Here is a 16,156-nt window from a genome sequence, read left to right as displayed (position 1 = left end):
ACGTCTGAAGTCAAGGAGAGATGCGAGGCAGTTGTCGGATCCTGCGCTAGGTCGGTTGGAGAGTATTAAGGGCTATCACTGAAGTGGCTGGGTGACAGTGAGCTCTCCATTGGCGATCAGAGACCCCCGAATACAGTCTCCTCCCTCGCAATGTGACCTCACCTGTATTCTCCTATCAGAGCCTCCTTGACTGGGTGTTAAAATCAACAGGAGGCAGGGACAAAAGGCCACATTAACTCAGATCCAGCCCGCAGAGGGATTACAAGAGACAGTCATTCACTTCGCGCCGAACTCATCCATCGTAAGGTAACAAAGCTGAACCCGCGGTCAAACTATTTCTGATTGTATTTGTCTTTAAATACGTGGTAGAGTGCAGGGTGAGAAGGTTTAAATTGATCGGTGGTTCGGTGCAGATTGTGAGCGATGTGACTTGAAAAGTGATTTGAAGTTAAAAGTGAAAAAAAATTTCGGGTCTAAGGACCCCAAAGCCTTCCATCGTTGTTCAGTCTACTTGCCTTGGAGATTTTGAATTCCTTTACATTGCTTCCCGGGTTTAATAATTTGGTGTGTAATGCCGTTTTAACTCTGCTCTTTCTTTAACTGTACTGCGTTGTTTTAGCAGTAACAATATCGAATTCTGATCACTCTTCCCATTGCTGCTGCGTCTCTACTGAACAGATTGAGTACTGAGCTCACCAACTTTTGGGTTTTTTTCAGCTTTGCTGCAAGCTGGATCAACACTAGGTACTCCATTGAGTTTGTATGTAGTCGATGTTCCCTTCCAGTGTGCAGTACCTTAAACTTGCGAGTTTTGAGAAGTTTGCTCGCTGAGCTGGAAGGTTAGTTTTCAGACGTTTTGTCACCATTCTACGTAACATCATCAGTGAGCCTCCGACGAAGCTTTGTCGGAGGCTCACTGAGAATGTTACGTAGAATGGTGACGAAACGTCTGAAAACTAACCTTCCAGCTCAGCGAGCAAACTCACATCCAGTGCCTTAAACTCATCCATGTCATTTTTACCTCCTGGAAAAAAGGAATAACTTTTTTTAAAAGAGATATACCTTTCCAAACAATCAATGAAAGTAACCAAAGATTAATATTTCACATTTTTTATTGCAGCAACTAATACCACCCAAAACCAAACATTCCTTAACGAGTAGATAGTGTATCAATGTACAGAAAATGAATTTTAGTGATCCATACATTATTAACAATCTCTTTCCCTGTGCCCTGCATTGCTAGCAGCTGTATAGGTTTACAAGAACAAGTCCAAACTTTCTCCTGGCTTTTGAGAGCTCATTTCTCCCTGCTGCATTCTAGTGAACCAACAATGTCCTTCAAAAGTTGTGCCACTCAGCCTGAATATTCCAGATCTGACTTTCACCAATACGGCCCGTGCAGTCATTCCTTGTTCCTTAAACTCTTATTGGTTCAGTCCTCCTCCTCTGGAATAGAAAATGATGAGAGTGGAACGGGTGATGGGGTGCTTAATGCCAGATGTTGCTCCCAGGGTTTGGCAACAATGAGAATGTTGAATGACCTTAGCTATAAAGTCAAGATGTATGTATGCATTCCCCATTGTTTCACAGACCACCCACTTCTTACACTGCTCACACATGCAATAGCAGCGACCCTAGCATTCAGGAAAGACCCTTTATTATCCTTGTTTCCTTTATTCCTAACCTTTCATTTCACTTTTGTGCTCTTAGATAGTCAAGAATTGACTTCCAAAGAGACATGAGAAAGAAGAGGTCAACCCTAAAAGAGTGAAGATGAGGCTTTTACACTTGTAACCATCAGCTGAGCTGCTGAGCTGCTGAGCAGATGTCAGAGGCTAGTGTATGGTTAGGAACAGCATGTGGTGAATTATTGAGCACGAGTGGGCTATACAAAGGCCTCTCCTAGGAGTTCACAGATAAGGATTGTATTGGGCTGGATTATAGGGAATATCTAATATTGATGCATACTGAAATGTTTCAGTGCATTGACAAGGCTCTTGTGGCTTAGTAGTAGCATCCCTGCCTCTGAGCCAAAAGGCCCAGGTTCAGGTCCCACCTGTTTCAGAAGTGTGTAATAATATTTCTGAATAGGTTGATTAAAAATATTTGTTTGAGTGCATTGACAGGCCTGGCAGACAGACTCCAGTGATTATCCAGGAGCTTGGAGGAGTTCAGCTCCAAGTGGTGCTTGGCATTTCTCAGATCTTAGAACCCATCTTCTCCTTTGTGGTAAACTCCACCATTGCATCATTGCCAGATTGACCCATGAAGGAATAACTGCTGATTGCTATATAAATTTACTGTTGCAAAGGCAGAGGCTCCTGAAGTCTCAGTTCAGTTCACACAGAGATCATTAGGTTGCTGCATGTTAAGAAGCATCTGCCTCCCAGGCACAAATTGTTACCATGCAGATTGAGATTGGTGCTACTCCAGGTGCGAATTCAGTGTTCAAAGGGGCATACAGGTTCTCAAAGTAGTCCAGCAATCTATGGTGAAAGAGATTATGAGGATTACTGAGGTGCCAATGTATTGGAACAGCAATAGCATCATGGAGCACAGATCGGCTGCGTCCTGTCAGAATGACAATATTCACCCTCCAATCACTGCTGTTATAACTGCTGGTCTTCTTTTACTTTAATTTTTCATGAGATATGGGCAGTACTGGCAGTGCCAACATTTTTTGCCCATACCCAATTGCTTTTGAGTCCAGTTAAAGGTAACCACATTACATACAGATCAAGTTGGGTAAGCATGGCAGATTTCCTTCCCCAAAGGACATTAATGAATCATATGGTGCTTTATGACAACCAGTAATGGTTTCAATGTCACTATAAATGAGTGCAGCTTTCATTAATTGGCGAATTGAACCTATTAAATGAACTTATAATCTGTCATGTCCACAAAGGTTTGGTCTTTACAACTTCAACCACTAGAGAGTTTGCATTTGATCTGATCTATCTTCCTGACCTAGACCTCATGACTATGAATCCAGTGACATTATCATTACCAAACCCATCTTCTCCTTCTTATTGTCACTGCTAGCCAGACTGCTGCCACCCATTCCAAGGTGATGCACTCTGAAATCAGGTCCTCAAGGTCCAGAACTGCATGAAAATGCCTAATCAGACCTTATGCAAACTTCCCCACAGCAACCTATCAACATTAAACCAACCAAGCTGCACCCACTGTGGTAGAACTGCAAATAACTACTAAGCAAGGGAACAGGTCTCTCATACAAGACAAGCACTAAGGGGATGCATAAAACTGCTGAGTTAATTTTTCATACTATTGATGTGTTTTAGGATAAAGTTGTGGGGTAAAGTTTTTAGCTATTAATGCTTATTGAATTATGTTGGCTAAATGTATACAGTGACATCAGATTAAAGAATGGTGGGTCCATGTTCAGATGGAGAAATTCCTTTAAACTGAAGTGAAACCTCACAATGTTCTTGTTCCCATTCCTCCACCCAGTTACACACGATGGATGTGGGCTCCTTGTTTACACTATCACCTCCTTTACCTCCTTCTCCAGCACAGGCCCTTCAGAATTAAAAGTTTCTCAGTGACACAGCCTACCACCACAAGCATGGACGCACACTTGCCCATGCCTAGGCAATCTGAAGGGCAAAATTGTTGCTTTAAGAGGCCAATGACTTTATCCACAATGTTGTGGGTCACTATTTTTCAAAATGTATTCTGACCTCATGTGGTGAGATGGTGGAAAGAGAGGCATAAATGAAAGTTGTAGCTCCTGTTATTGACCAGCTGTCTACTCTTGCACAAGAGTGGTGGGTATTGCAACTGGTGCAGAATGAAAGCAATATGGGTACTGTGAGGATGACAAGCATTCACTAAGATGTTTTTGGTGTAGTCACAGACTAACTGCACATTCAGTTGAGTGGTAACCTTTGTGATTGTGGTACTGCTCCTTGTTAATATGGGAATTTGTATGAATCATTGGAGCTCTGCAATATTAGGAAGTCCTCCCAGCATACATAAATAATCTCTACATTGCTATATAAGTACTTCCAAAAACCTTGCCTCACTAAACTAAGTTAAAATTGTTTCAGCTGTAATTTATATATGTATGTATATAATATATATGTATAAACTAACCAGGAAGAAATTGAATACTCACTCTTATTGCTCTGAGATATTGGTGGCTGATTGTGTTGGAATGTTAGACAGGGAAATGCATGATACCAATGGAGTACTGAAGAAGAGATGCTAACATGGATCCAAATCAAGGCTGAAGGAAACTTGGGCATGATAATGTTCTCACAGCATTGCAGCTGTTCTCTTCTCAGTGGTGGAGGGGGCATGTAGGGTGAGTGCCATTGGCCCACTTTCCCTGTTCCCCAGAGACTGTGGACCTACTCCTCACCTTCATCAACTCTTGATTGAATTGGAATTTGTGAAAATCGTTGAGATCTAAATTTACTAAAGTCAATACTTACACCAGAGGCTTGCATTGTTTTCAGCTGAGAGGAAGAAAGACTTGCATTGAAATGCCATTTTTCACAAACCCAGAAAGCTCTCTACAGTTAACAAATGACTTGTGTACTGTAGTCACTGTTGTAAAAAATGTTTAGATGTAAGATATAGTGCTTCATACTTGGAGAAAGGCTACAGATAGGACAGCCAGAGTGGTGAGTGGGAGCAAAGGTTAGAAAGGTAAGAAACTTAAAAATAAATATGATCAGTGTTTGATCTCCCCTGTAAAATTTGTATTGTTAGCATCAAAGTAGGCATAAATTGTCGACAATGGAAAGAAGCATTGGAGCCCTCCCTGGACGGGAATGTAGGGATAGGTAAATGGACAGATGCTGATTGTCTCTCTGGTCATGTAAGAGAGTGCCAAGAATAGAACATTTGGAAATTGTGGCGGTGCGAGGGTCAACAGAAGTATTCTGGATAACTGAGCTTCTGTAAGATTGGCAAATGGAGAGGAAGTCATTCTTTTTGGGGTTCATATCGTATGTGGTGGACATGGTGAAGATCGCCGAAGCTTTGTGATTGGTAATAATGTAGGGACGGTACAGCATCATGGTGGAGAATGAATTAAAGAGAGGAGTTAGTATTCAGTCCTTGAAATCCTGATGAAAGATTAATTCCTCTTGAAAAATGGAATTTTGTTTTGTGAGAAGAAAGGCTTTCTGACCTCAGTCATGAACATTTTCCATTTGGTGGTTATGTCCCACAGTCATAGTTGAGCTTAATAAAATCAGACAGCGGTTTCTTCTCCGTGCCTGCTTTGGAATCGTGATCTGAATGACCAGAACTTGGTCTTGTCAGGTCTTGGGACTTTCTAACTTCCGCCTAGCGTATCATTTCAAAAAAGTCGAAGGAAGTTGGTGAGGCAAGAATTGCTTATTCTGAACCCGTGTTGTGCATTAGATATTAGATTTTATTTCGTATAAATACTCCTCAATTTTGTTCTTTAAAATTCGTTCCGTTATCTTGATGAGTCAGTCGATGCAATTGTTTGGTTTCTCGGAAATAGATAGCACTATGGCTTATTCCCAAATCCATTGGAACAGTCTCTGATTGTTAACCTTTTCTAGATTGCGTCTCGAGTCTCTCTAAAGGCTCTTATGTTGTTTATTGGTTTGATTTCTTCTTTTTTTAAAAAAAAACTTTGCCTATTAAAATCGTGTAACAGATATCAAAATCATTAAAGTTGCAAAAATGGTAATCTCGGAACAATTCGTGCTTATCCACTGGATAGAATATTGGGACTGTAAAACTGGGGCAAAGTAGTGGAGCTCTACCAAAGCATGCTCTGCCTCAACAGGGGATACCGGCTACAGGCCTGGAAAGTGTGTTCCCTAATTTAACATTCCTCGCCCGAAGAACTAAAGCATTAAACCAAAATATAAACGAAATGACTGTTGACTTTTTTGCAGAACACCAATCAATGATGAAAATAGAGAGAATCTGAATCTGAAACAATGTCATATAAAGGTATTTAACCATTCAATTTTGGAGAAAAATTTGAAACGTGTGATGGCTTAAATTTATTTATTAATGATTCTTTTCTGTTGTTGTCACAAGGGATTCTAGAATACAGGTCAATATCTGAAAAGATCGCTTAATGATTCGGCCTTGGTCATTCATTTCAGATTTCCAGTTCTTGTTGGACTTTTCGTCTGAACTGATCATAAAGCTGCCTTCGTTAGTGCAGAGAACATAACAATCGGAGAAGAATCACACTGAAACAATTTCCGCCCACGGGATGTCACTGTTGGCATCGCTTCTGTCAATGCGTTCGGTTTGGATGTGTACTCAAACCCATAGAATGAACCACTGAGGCTCAAAATAATATGATTATTAGTGTTAGATTTCCCGACAGCTAAATGCCATTTAGTTAAATGAACTTTGCTGCAGCTGCCGCATTGAGAATGGCAGCAATTTCCGTCCGTAGCTGCAACATTTCCGATTTGTAGAGCTCTGAACTAAGAGCGCTGTCCATAGTCCTGCACAGGAAGACACTCAGCGGGTGATTTTAATACGGCGCAACATTCAGTGCCGGCTGTGGTTTCTGTGCCTAGCCTGTGTTGAGTTAGCTGGTTTTAGCTGGAATAGTGACAGGATGGGTGCATTTCACCTAAGTATCATTGGGCCAAGTATGTGACCAGTGTTTATACTCCTGACCTCTGTACAGCTATGTTTTCCGGAAAGGCTGTATACATTGTGGATGGGAACCAAATCGCGTGCTCCCCACAGATAATGGATCACAAGATAGACACTGGCTTTAGACTTGAAGACTACCTGATAGCCACTTGTAAAACAATAGGTAAAAAAAATAAATCGCACATTTCTCCTCTGCCTTCTCTATTTCTAGGTGTGGGCTGTGTGAATCAACTTGGAGGTGTCTTTGTGAATGGTCGCCCCTTGCCCACCTGTAAGCGGAAGAAGATCATAGAGATGGCAGTTGGTGGCATCAGGGCATGTGACATCTCCAGGATTTTACAGGTCAACAATGTTTAAATATTGCTTGAGCATCTTAGGATTATCAAATATGCAGCAGGAAAATCCAGCGGGAAAGTCTAAATCCAGGCCAGAATAAATGGATGAATGGCTTCCCTGTCTACTGTATATAAAAATACAAGTGAAATTAACTGGGTTAGTTTCAAATGAATTGCTAATAACATCAACTGCACCTGAAAATTCAATGTCAACTGATAAACCCAGAGCAAATGAACACAGTGCTACAAACAACTGCTGTAAGAGTCAGTTTAGCTAGAAAATTACTTGCTGAACATTAGCAAGATCAAAGATATCACACTTTTTGCTGTCAATAACTGCATAACCTTCCCTGAACCCATCCCTGTCCTTCACTTAAGATGAACCAGAAGATGTAACATTAAACTGAGCTCAAGATTTTACATCCAATCTATTAGAGATTGTTCACAGACACCAACTCACTTTTTCCCCACAAATACTCTTCTCAGAGCTAAAACTGTAATTCATGTTTTCAGTTACGCTGCACTTGACCTTCATTGGTCGTTCATACCAGTTTGTTAAACAGTATCCAACACAAACTTCACTCATCTGAAACTCTGTGGCTGCTCCTCATCCTGCACTAAATCTCATTCACTGCTCCATTCACCCATCACTTTTCAAGCCTACTGTCTTCAAATTGAAATCTTTCACCTAATTTCAATTCTTTCCATCATCTCAACCTACATTGCCTTCACAATGTCCTCCAGACTTCTGTCACAGCTTGTGACTTTTGATTCTAGATGAACTGATCTGCTGAATTTTACTGCATTCCTTGGTTCATCAGTGACAAAGTCTTCAGATGCCTCAGCCCTATTCTTTAATACTACCTCCTGAAAATCTGTCATCTTCCTTCCTCACTTTCAAAAGTGTGATGAAGACCTATCTTTGATGGATTTCAGCTGGGACTTCCAAATCTTGTACCAATGTGGTGTTCGTTTGGCATACATAAAGGGTCATTTAGCAGTGCTATATAAATTTAGGTTGCTGTCTCATCATCATGATTGTCATCTGAGCAGTGACTAATGCACCTTACTGCACCATATTGAACCTTACAGCACGTCACAGCATCTTACAGCAGCCTACTGCAGCCATGGCACATTATTGCTTCTTCTCTCCAATGCAGGTCTCCAATGGCTGTGTCAGTAAGATTCTGGGCCGATACTACCAAACAGGCTCTGTTGGTCCAAAAGCAATTGGTGGGAGTAAACCACGACTGTCAACCCCAGAGGTGGTGGCTAAGATTGCTCATCTTAAATGGAATAATCCATCAATGTTTGCCAGGGAAATCCGTGGGAAGTTATTGTCAGAAGGAATCTGCACCAAGGACACAATTCCTAGTGTAAGTTTGATCATAAATTCTTTTCTATGTACCTATGAACTCCAAACTCCAGATAAGTCTGAATGTTTTTTCACCAACAAACAGGTTAAAATAATAGAATCTAACAGCATTGATGAATTCCATTTAGCCCATTGTGACTATGTCACCTTTTAGAACAAAATCTAGTTTATATTGGCAGGATAAAAGTTTTTTTGTGTGATTGCCAATTGTAAGGGCTCAGTGTAACAGTACAGTTTCAACTCAGTTTGCGGAAGGCTTAGGCTCACAGGATAAGAATTCTTCAAATTAATTTAAAAAGCAGTTTGCTCATGGTTGTGTAAGTTTAGCTGCCACTTGTGCAGTTGAAGGCAATATCTGATGTTGAGCTGCATATATATTTTGCCTACTTTAGGATAAAACTTATTAAGTACAATCTGGATATATCTAATCTCAGGATCATAGGAAATACAAACAGGAATATGTCATTCATCCAATCAAACTTGTTCCACCATTCAAACAGGTTCTAACTGATCATAAATATCTACAGCATTTTTCACCATTATCCCCATATCCCTTGATGTCATTTCTATTCAAAAATCTACAAATTTCTGTATTGAACATGCTCAATGATTGAATCTATGAAACCCTCTGAAATAGACAATACCAAGGTTTCACCACCTTCTAATTCTAAGTGCTCTTTTACATGTCCGGTTATTAGATGTACAGCCCTAATTGCACCAATGTGAATCTTTCTTTTACCTTTGAAAGAATGATCCCTTCATTTCAAGCCAACTCTGCCATACTTGTTAGACCATGGGTGATCTATGCTTTGAAATCATTTGTACTTCCTTTATATAACCTCAGTATATTTCCTTCACATAAATCAATGCATTTCAATTTCAAAATTTCCAACTGTTCCAATTGTCTACAGTTCAAACAGAGTTTTATACTTACACCAAAGTTTGGTTGAAGAAAAGTACTTCTGAATTTCAGTTCCAGACGACCAAGATTCTGTTTTAAGATTCTTCGAGTAGAGAAAATTGTTTCTCTGTACAGTATCTATCCTATTTAGTTCCATAATCATTCTAAAGATCTCAATTATACTACCCATCAACTTTCTAAACACAAAGGAGTGTGGCAAATTTGTGTGACATATTTAAGTATTTTAGCTCCAATATTGCACCAGTGTTGAATTGACATACCTTAAAAATGAAAATCAGTGCATCAATACATTCATAATATTTTATATTGAAAGAGCCAATACTCATGATTGATTTTGTAAAGTTACATGAATGGACAATTATCAACTATGCTCTTTGCATCTTTTGTAGGTTTCTTCTATTAATCGAGTCTTGCGGAACCTGCAGCCTGACGTACAAATCTCTACATCTGAGGTCACAACAAGGAACCAATGGACAAGAGGTGGGGTTGCTTCCAACATGGAAACAATAGTAAAACAGAAAAATACATTATAAGTGAGGTTAAGAAGGGCAAACAACAAAGCCATAAATAACAGATTTTGTAAAGCCTGCCTCTGAGTTCAGGATGATATTTTAATTTGCTGAGGTTATGAGAACATAAGAATAAAACTACACAATAGTTCATTAAAGTTGCCAGTCCTTTTAAACACAGGTAGAGGAGTTGTGCAGGTTATTGCTATCATTTTGCAGGCAAAGCTCAAGGTCTGTCCTTATTGAATTAATGAAGCATCTGCGTCTCCTTCCCAAATGACCATCATTCAAACAATATCAGCACACAGAAGACCCACCAGAACCTACTCAGAACAGCTAGAGATAGATATTTTAAATACAAATTTTCCAAAATCGCTCAATTTTCAAGGACAAGCAATTTTTTTAAAAAATCTCTCAAAGGCTAGTTGTATATTCTGCACAAGAGCAGTTTTAATTCTGTATATAAGAACAGGAGAGCCCTATCCATCACTTTGTACTTGTTCTACCGTACGCTTAGACAATGCTCGATCTGTGTCTCTATTTAGTTTATCCAACTTTGTTTGATATCTTGATAATGTTACCTGACTAAAGTCTATTGATTTTAGCCTTGAACATTCCTATTATCCCAGATTTTGGTGTAAAGAATTCCAAATTCATATGATCCTTTGTATAATATATTACTTTATTGCAGATTCCCACACGAGAAAAAATAGTTTTCCTAAACCTACCCTATTGTTTATTCTGCATCCACCTCCTCCCACTTTTAACTGTTTAATTCTTTCACCACGTCGTTCTACTCCTTTCTCCCTCATGTGATTTTGTAGCTTCTCTTTAAGTGAGTTCCTACAATTGTCCGAAAGTACTCACTGTCACAGCAAGTTCCACATTCTCACGAGGTAATGAAGGTTTTCTTGAATTCACAATTGGATTTATTTGCAAATATCTTATACTCATGGGCCCCAGTTTTGATGTCCTCAACAAGTACAGGTCATTTCTCAATCCCAACTCTGTTGAAATCTTTCAAATTGAGAAGGAAGATGGTCTCAGTTAACCTCTCACTGGGAAGACAGTATTTCTGACAGCGCAACTCTCCTTCAATATTGCACTGAAGTGTCAGGCTTGATTATGTGTTCATATTCCCGTGGTGGAACTTTGAACTTCTGATGCATCTTAAAAATAATTGGTGTGAGAAATGAGAAAATGTATGGTTTTTTTAGTTGTTTGTAGTTTTCAGAGTGGAATTAGAGAACACTGTTGAGCTTCATTCTGAATTCATGCTGTCCTCTACCACATTTGTGATTTCTTAATGATGCAAAAAAATTTCTGTTCGACACACTCACCATTTATTCATTCGTTTTGGGTTCTTCTTTCAGATTTTGGAGAGCAAGAAACAGGTGAAATTTTGAACATCTTGTCATCTGATTTTGTTGAGGATGTTCAGCCAAGCTGTCAGCAAAGGAACCGAACCATTTTCACACAAGGGCAGGCTGAGGAGTTGGAGAAAGGTACAGACATGTTTGCAGATAGGTCTGGGCAAAAGTAGTTGTTGATCAAAATCTCACAGATTGTAAAGGAAATAACTTGTGTTCCACTGGTATCTTTCATGTCCTGACAATTTCCCAGTAGACCCTAATGAAATACAGCTATAATTAAAACAAAGAGCTGTCGATGCTGGAAATCTGAAACAAAAACTGAAATTTCTGGATAACCTCAAAAGATCTGTCACCATCTGCAGAGAGAAAGTTGAGTTAACAATTCATAATTGATTATAGCTAGAAAAATGTTGGCATATATCGAATCATAGCATCCCTCTGGTGCAGGAAGATGGTATGCTAAGGATGGGGTAGGGGAGGGGGAGGAATAAATAATAGGTAGAGATGAAGCCCTGAGAAACAAAGAACAGTTGGATAGACAAAGGAATGGGTAGAGGTCAGCCTGTGTGAATCAATATCTGCTGATTGCACCCATTAGTAGCTGACAATGGAATGGTCATGGTAGCAGCCCATGTGATGACTAGGCCTGATGTGCGGGGTTAAGGACATGGGAGAAGATTCTTAGGCCCTAAAATTATTGAACTTGATGTTGGATTCTGAGGGCTGCAGTGTCCCCAAGTGGAAATTGAAGTGCTGTTTTACCAGCTTGTGCTGAGCTTTGCTGGAGCACTGCAACAAGCCTGAGACAGAGATGTTGGCCAGGGAACAGGGTGGTGTGTTGAATTGTTGGGGAATAGGAAGCTCAGGGGCATTTGTACAAACAGAGCATAGGTGTTATGCAAAGTAGTTGCTCAGTCTGCATTTTGTCTTCCCAATGCAAAGGAGGCCATATTATGAGCAGTGATTACAGTAGACTATACTGAGTAAAGTGCAGATAAAACAGTGCTTCACCTGGAAGGTGTATCTAGGTCCTTGGATGGTGAGGAGGGAAGAAGTAAATGGTTAACATCTTGGCTTAAAGATAGCACATTTGATCGTGTATCACCAATCCTTTGATTGTGTTTCTGGACTGGAGCATGACTGCTTAATTCAGAAAGTGTGTTGCTACTTAGCCAGATGTTGAATTTAATTCACTGAAGTTGCTGCCGAACTCATGTTGAAGCTAATTTTGGAAAGGGAGAGAAGACTGGTGGATATTTATCCTCATTAATTCTAGGTATGAGGTATACCAAATCAATATCAGTAGCACAGAGGGTATCTTGGAGGTAAGTGAATAACCGAGGAGAAGTAAAAGGGAAATGAGAAAAAAAATTATAGAGCTGAATTATAGAATTTATAGAATCTCCATAGTGTGGAAACAGGCCATTTGGCCCAACAAGTCCACATCAACCTACCAAAGAGCACCCCACCCAGACCCATCACCTTATCCTATATTCCCTGTGGCTAATACACCTGACCTCCACACCCCTGAACACTATGGGTAATTTACCATGGCCAATCCACCTACTTTGTACATCTTTGGACTGTGGAAGGAAACCAGAGCATCCAGAGCATCAATGAGTTTGTAAATAAAATAATAGTCAACAGAGAAAGTGATAGATGATTATCTTGTAAGCAAACTGAAAGTAAAAGACAGTCACAAAAGTGAAGGCACCGTTTGGACATGAGGAGATCAATCTTGTATACATAAAAGGAACAACAGATAAATTTGTAACTATTATCTTGCAGAGAGCTATGTATTTGATTGGGAATGTTTAATGAGGTACTATAGCGGGAGATTTGTTCTGTGGCTACCCGATGCTATAACTGCCCAAGTAATAGTTGATGGAACAAAGTAAGGGTGCATTGAATTGTGTATAGCTCATTGTAACTGCACAGGCAGTGTTTGATGGGATTGTGTAGAGGGAGTTTAATTCCATATGTAATCTATGTTATATTTGCTATGAGAGTAATTGATGCAACTGACAAATACAAAGAAAATCTTGATTTCACTTCAACTACTTCTTTGCATTAAGGACCTCTCTTCAACAAATTTCTGCAATCCAAAGTGGTAAATATAATTTAACTGATTGATATCCCATGTCAAATCAGTGACTTGACATAGTTGTTTACCAAATCCATACCAAGGCCCCTCTGGTGTACTTGCCAGGACATTGGTTAGAAAAATATGGGGGTTTTCCTTTGGAGATGCATTTCCCAAATTTCCAGTTTCATGTCGATAATGTTGCAATTCCTGAGACTAGGCTGAGATTAATGGATTGAGCCCAAGCTCTATTAGTCCTTGATCTGTTGTGTTGGAGATATCAGAGCCATTTTGAACTGAGAAAAAGAGAAAAATCTCACAATCGTTACAAATCTTAGCATTTCTCTATCCCAGAGAGCTGTGGATGCTCAGTCATATTCAAAACTGAGATCAATGACCTTTGTATAATTAGGTTTGAAGAATATGGGGAATGGGGTGAGGTGTTAGATGGACTTGAGATCAAAGCACAGCCATGATTTTTTTCAACAATGTATAGAACAACCGTGTAGAGCCTACTTCTGCTCCTATTTCTTATGTTTTTAATATGTACCTTGTTCAATGCCCAATTGGCCCTGTTTCCACTTCCATTTCTGAATTGCATAACCAGTGCACAACATGCTGAACTCAAATTAGATTTACCCTGTTGTGCTTTCAGAATTCAGAAGAACGCAATACCCAGATGTGTTTGTACGAGAAAAATTAGCTTCAAAAACATCTCTTCCAGAGGCTAGAATCCGGGTAAGGATTCCATCTCTATTTCCAATGAGTTGCCTTCCAATTTCTGAACAGTAAGTGGATGTTCTTCTCCATAAAACCTTCCTGTGAAAAATCCTTGATTTCCATGAAGGAACTCCTTATTGATAAATAACTTTGGAGCTGATTCTGAGTGTAGGTGTGTACGCAATAAGTTGAATTGGAAACTCACCCATTGCTCCAAAAATATGGACAAGGTATTGTTAGGCTTCATTTGAATCTTTCTGGCCACTCTGAACTGAAGTCAAAACTGAACTTGGTCCTTGGTCTGATTTCTCTGTCTGATATAAACTCTGCAGTATAGTCATTTCATCAAGTAAAATGACAGGAATCCTGTTAGCCACTTAACTGAATCACTTGCTTTATTGGAAATTATGTACTTAAGTCACTGTTCCAAATTACTTTCTGCCCTCTGATGAAAAATTACCTTCACAGAACTGAAAACAAATTTCAGTGCCATTACTTTAAAAATTCAAATTCCCATTTGTTAGTAATATATTAAACACATTCATCACACTGCAAGAAATATCATCTGCCATGTATCTGCCTACTAATATGAGAAAAGAGTAATTCTTTTGTAGTGAGGTTAGTATAATAATACTGAACAGTTTGGCCAGAGGCGAGGGGATAGCATTGTGACCCATTACTACTTCATAACTTTGGACTGAGAACCCAATTAGCCCTGTTTCCACTTCCATTTCTGAATTGCATAACCGGTGCACAACATGCTGAACTCAAATTAGATTTACCCTAACACAAACCTCATACCCTTCCACTCTGCAGTATCTATAATTAATCTCAATCCTTTTCTGAATGTTAGAACAAGGTCAGTAATTACTGAGATAGTAGGAACTGCAGTATTTACTGACAGTTGATTTGCCCACAAAATGTAGCTTGTGGCTCCTTCAGGTATAGAATGAAAGTTATATAATATCTTGGTGGTGTGGATTGAAAGTATAATAATATTCTGGACAACAGATGTTCTTTCATTGGATGTGAGTGTCATTGGCAAAGCCAGAGTTTATTTCTCATCCATAAATGTGCTTCAGGAGGTGGTGGTGAGCTACCCTTGAGAACCACTACAGCCCCCCGTCTGGTGGCAGTATATCTAGAGTGCTGTTTGGAAGGCAGTTCCAGGGCATTGACCCAGTGATAGTGAAGGAACAGTGATATGGCTTGGTGAGGAACTTGCAAGCGTGCTTATGAATCTGCTATTGTTATCCTTCTAGGTGGTAGATGTTGCAGGGGTTTGGAAAGTGCTGTCAAAGAAACTTTCAATAATTACTGCAGTGAATCTAGTAGGTAGTACATTCTGCTACCACTGTTCTTTGTTGGCAGTAGGAATGAATGCTTAAGTTGGCAGGCAGAGTGCTGATCAAGCAGATTATTTTTTCCAGGGTGCTATAGATCTTCTTGAGTATTGGATATGATGTTGATTGAGACAAATAGATAATTTTCTATCAATCTCCTGGAATGTGCTCAGTAGCTGCTGGACAATGTTTGAAAAGTCAGAAGATGAGTAACCTGCCTCAGAATTCACAACCTCAGATTATTTCTTGCAGCCACTATATTTATATAGCTGCTCCAAATAGGTTTTCAGTCAATAATGACCTGTCCCCAGTGTTCAAAATGAGGTTCTCAGCAATGAAAATGCCATTGAATATCAAGTTTTGGTTAGAATCTCTGTTTTTGGAGGGCATAACATTAGATCAGTCACCCATTATGATTCTCCTTATTTTTATTGCCATTAAAGTCAATGGTTTAATGTGACAACACATTTCATTAAATCTCTATAGTGTGGAAACAGGCCCTTTGGCCCAACAAGTCCCCACCAACTCTCAGAGCATCCCAACCAGACCCATCCCTCTATAACCCACTTAATCTACACATCACTGAAAACTATGGCCAAATCACTGGTCTGTGGGAGGAAACCCATGCAGACATGGGGAGAATGTGCAAACTCCAGACAAACAGTTGCCGAAGGGTGGGATCGAACTTGGATCCCTGGTGCTATGAGGCAGCAGTACTAACCACTGAGCCACTGTGCCACGTATGGTTGCCTCAAGATTCAAAATCACAGGTGAATAACTCCAAAATGAAAACAGAAAGTGCTCATTAAGTAGCTATTGGACTCTAAAAGTTAACTCAACATCTCTCTCCACAGGAAGATTCA

The 16,156-nt window shown here is 39.7% G+C and overlaps 1 protein-coding gene across 1 annotated transcript in view; it reads left to right on the top strand.

Moving 5' to 3' along the window:
• Nucleotides 1-217: 217 nt before the first annotated feature.
• Nucleotides 218-16,156, top strand: part of LOC125463406 (paired box protein Pax-4-like) — a 35,427-nt gene continuing 19,488 nt past the window's right edge. Inside the window, exons 1-7 of the mRNA XM_048554662.1 lie at nt 218-306; nt 5,907-5,964; nt 6,845-6,975; nt 8,129-8,344; nt 9,655-9,745; nt 11,148-11,279; nt 13,886-13,968. Of these exons, the coding sequence (XP_048410619.1) occupies nt 5,952-5,964; nt 6,845-6,975; nt 8,129-8,344; nt 9,655-9,745; nt 11,148-11,279; nt 13,886-13,968 (666 nt within the window). The 5' untranslated portion in view covers nt 218-306; nt 5,907-5,951. The remainder of the gene's footprint in view (nt 307-5,906; nt 5,965-6,844; nt 6,976-8,128; nt 8,345-9,654; nt 9,746-11,147; nt 11,280-13,885; nt 13,969-16,156) is intronic.

The sequence above is a fragment of the Stegostoma tigrinum genome, chromosome 25, assembly GCF_030684315.1.
Source record: "Stegostoma tigrinum isolate sSteTig4 chromosome 25, sSteTig4.hap1, whole genome shotgun sequence".
NCBI lineage: Eukaryota > Metazoa > Chordata > Chondrichthyes > Orectolobiformes > Stegostomatidae > Stegostoma > Stegostoma tigrinum.
The sequence above is the reverse complement of the archived record's forward strand: the minus strand, read 5'-3'. Positions and strand labels throughout refer to the sequence as shown.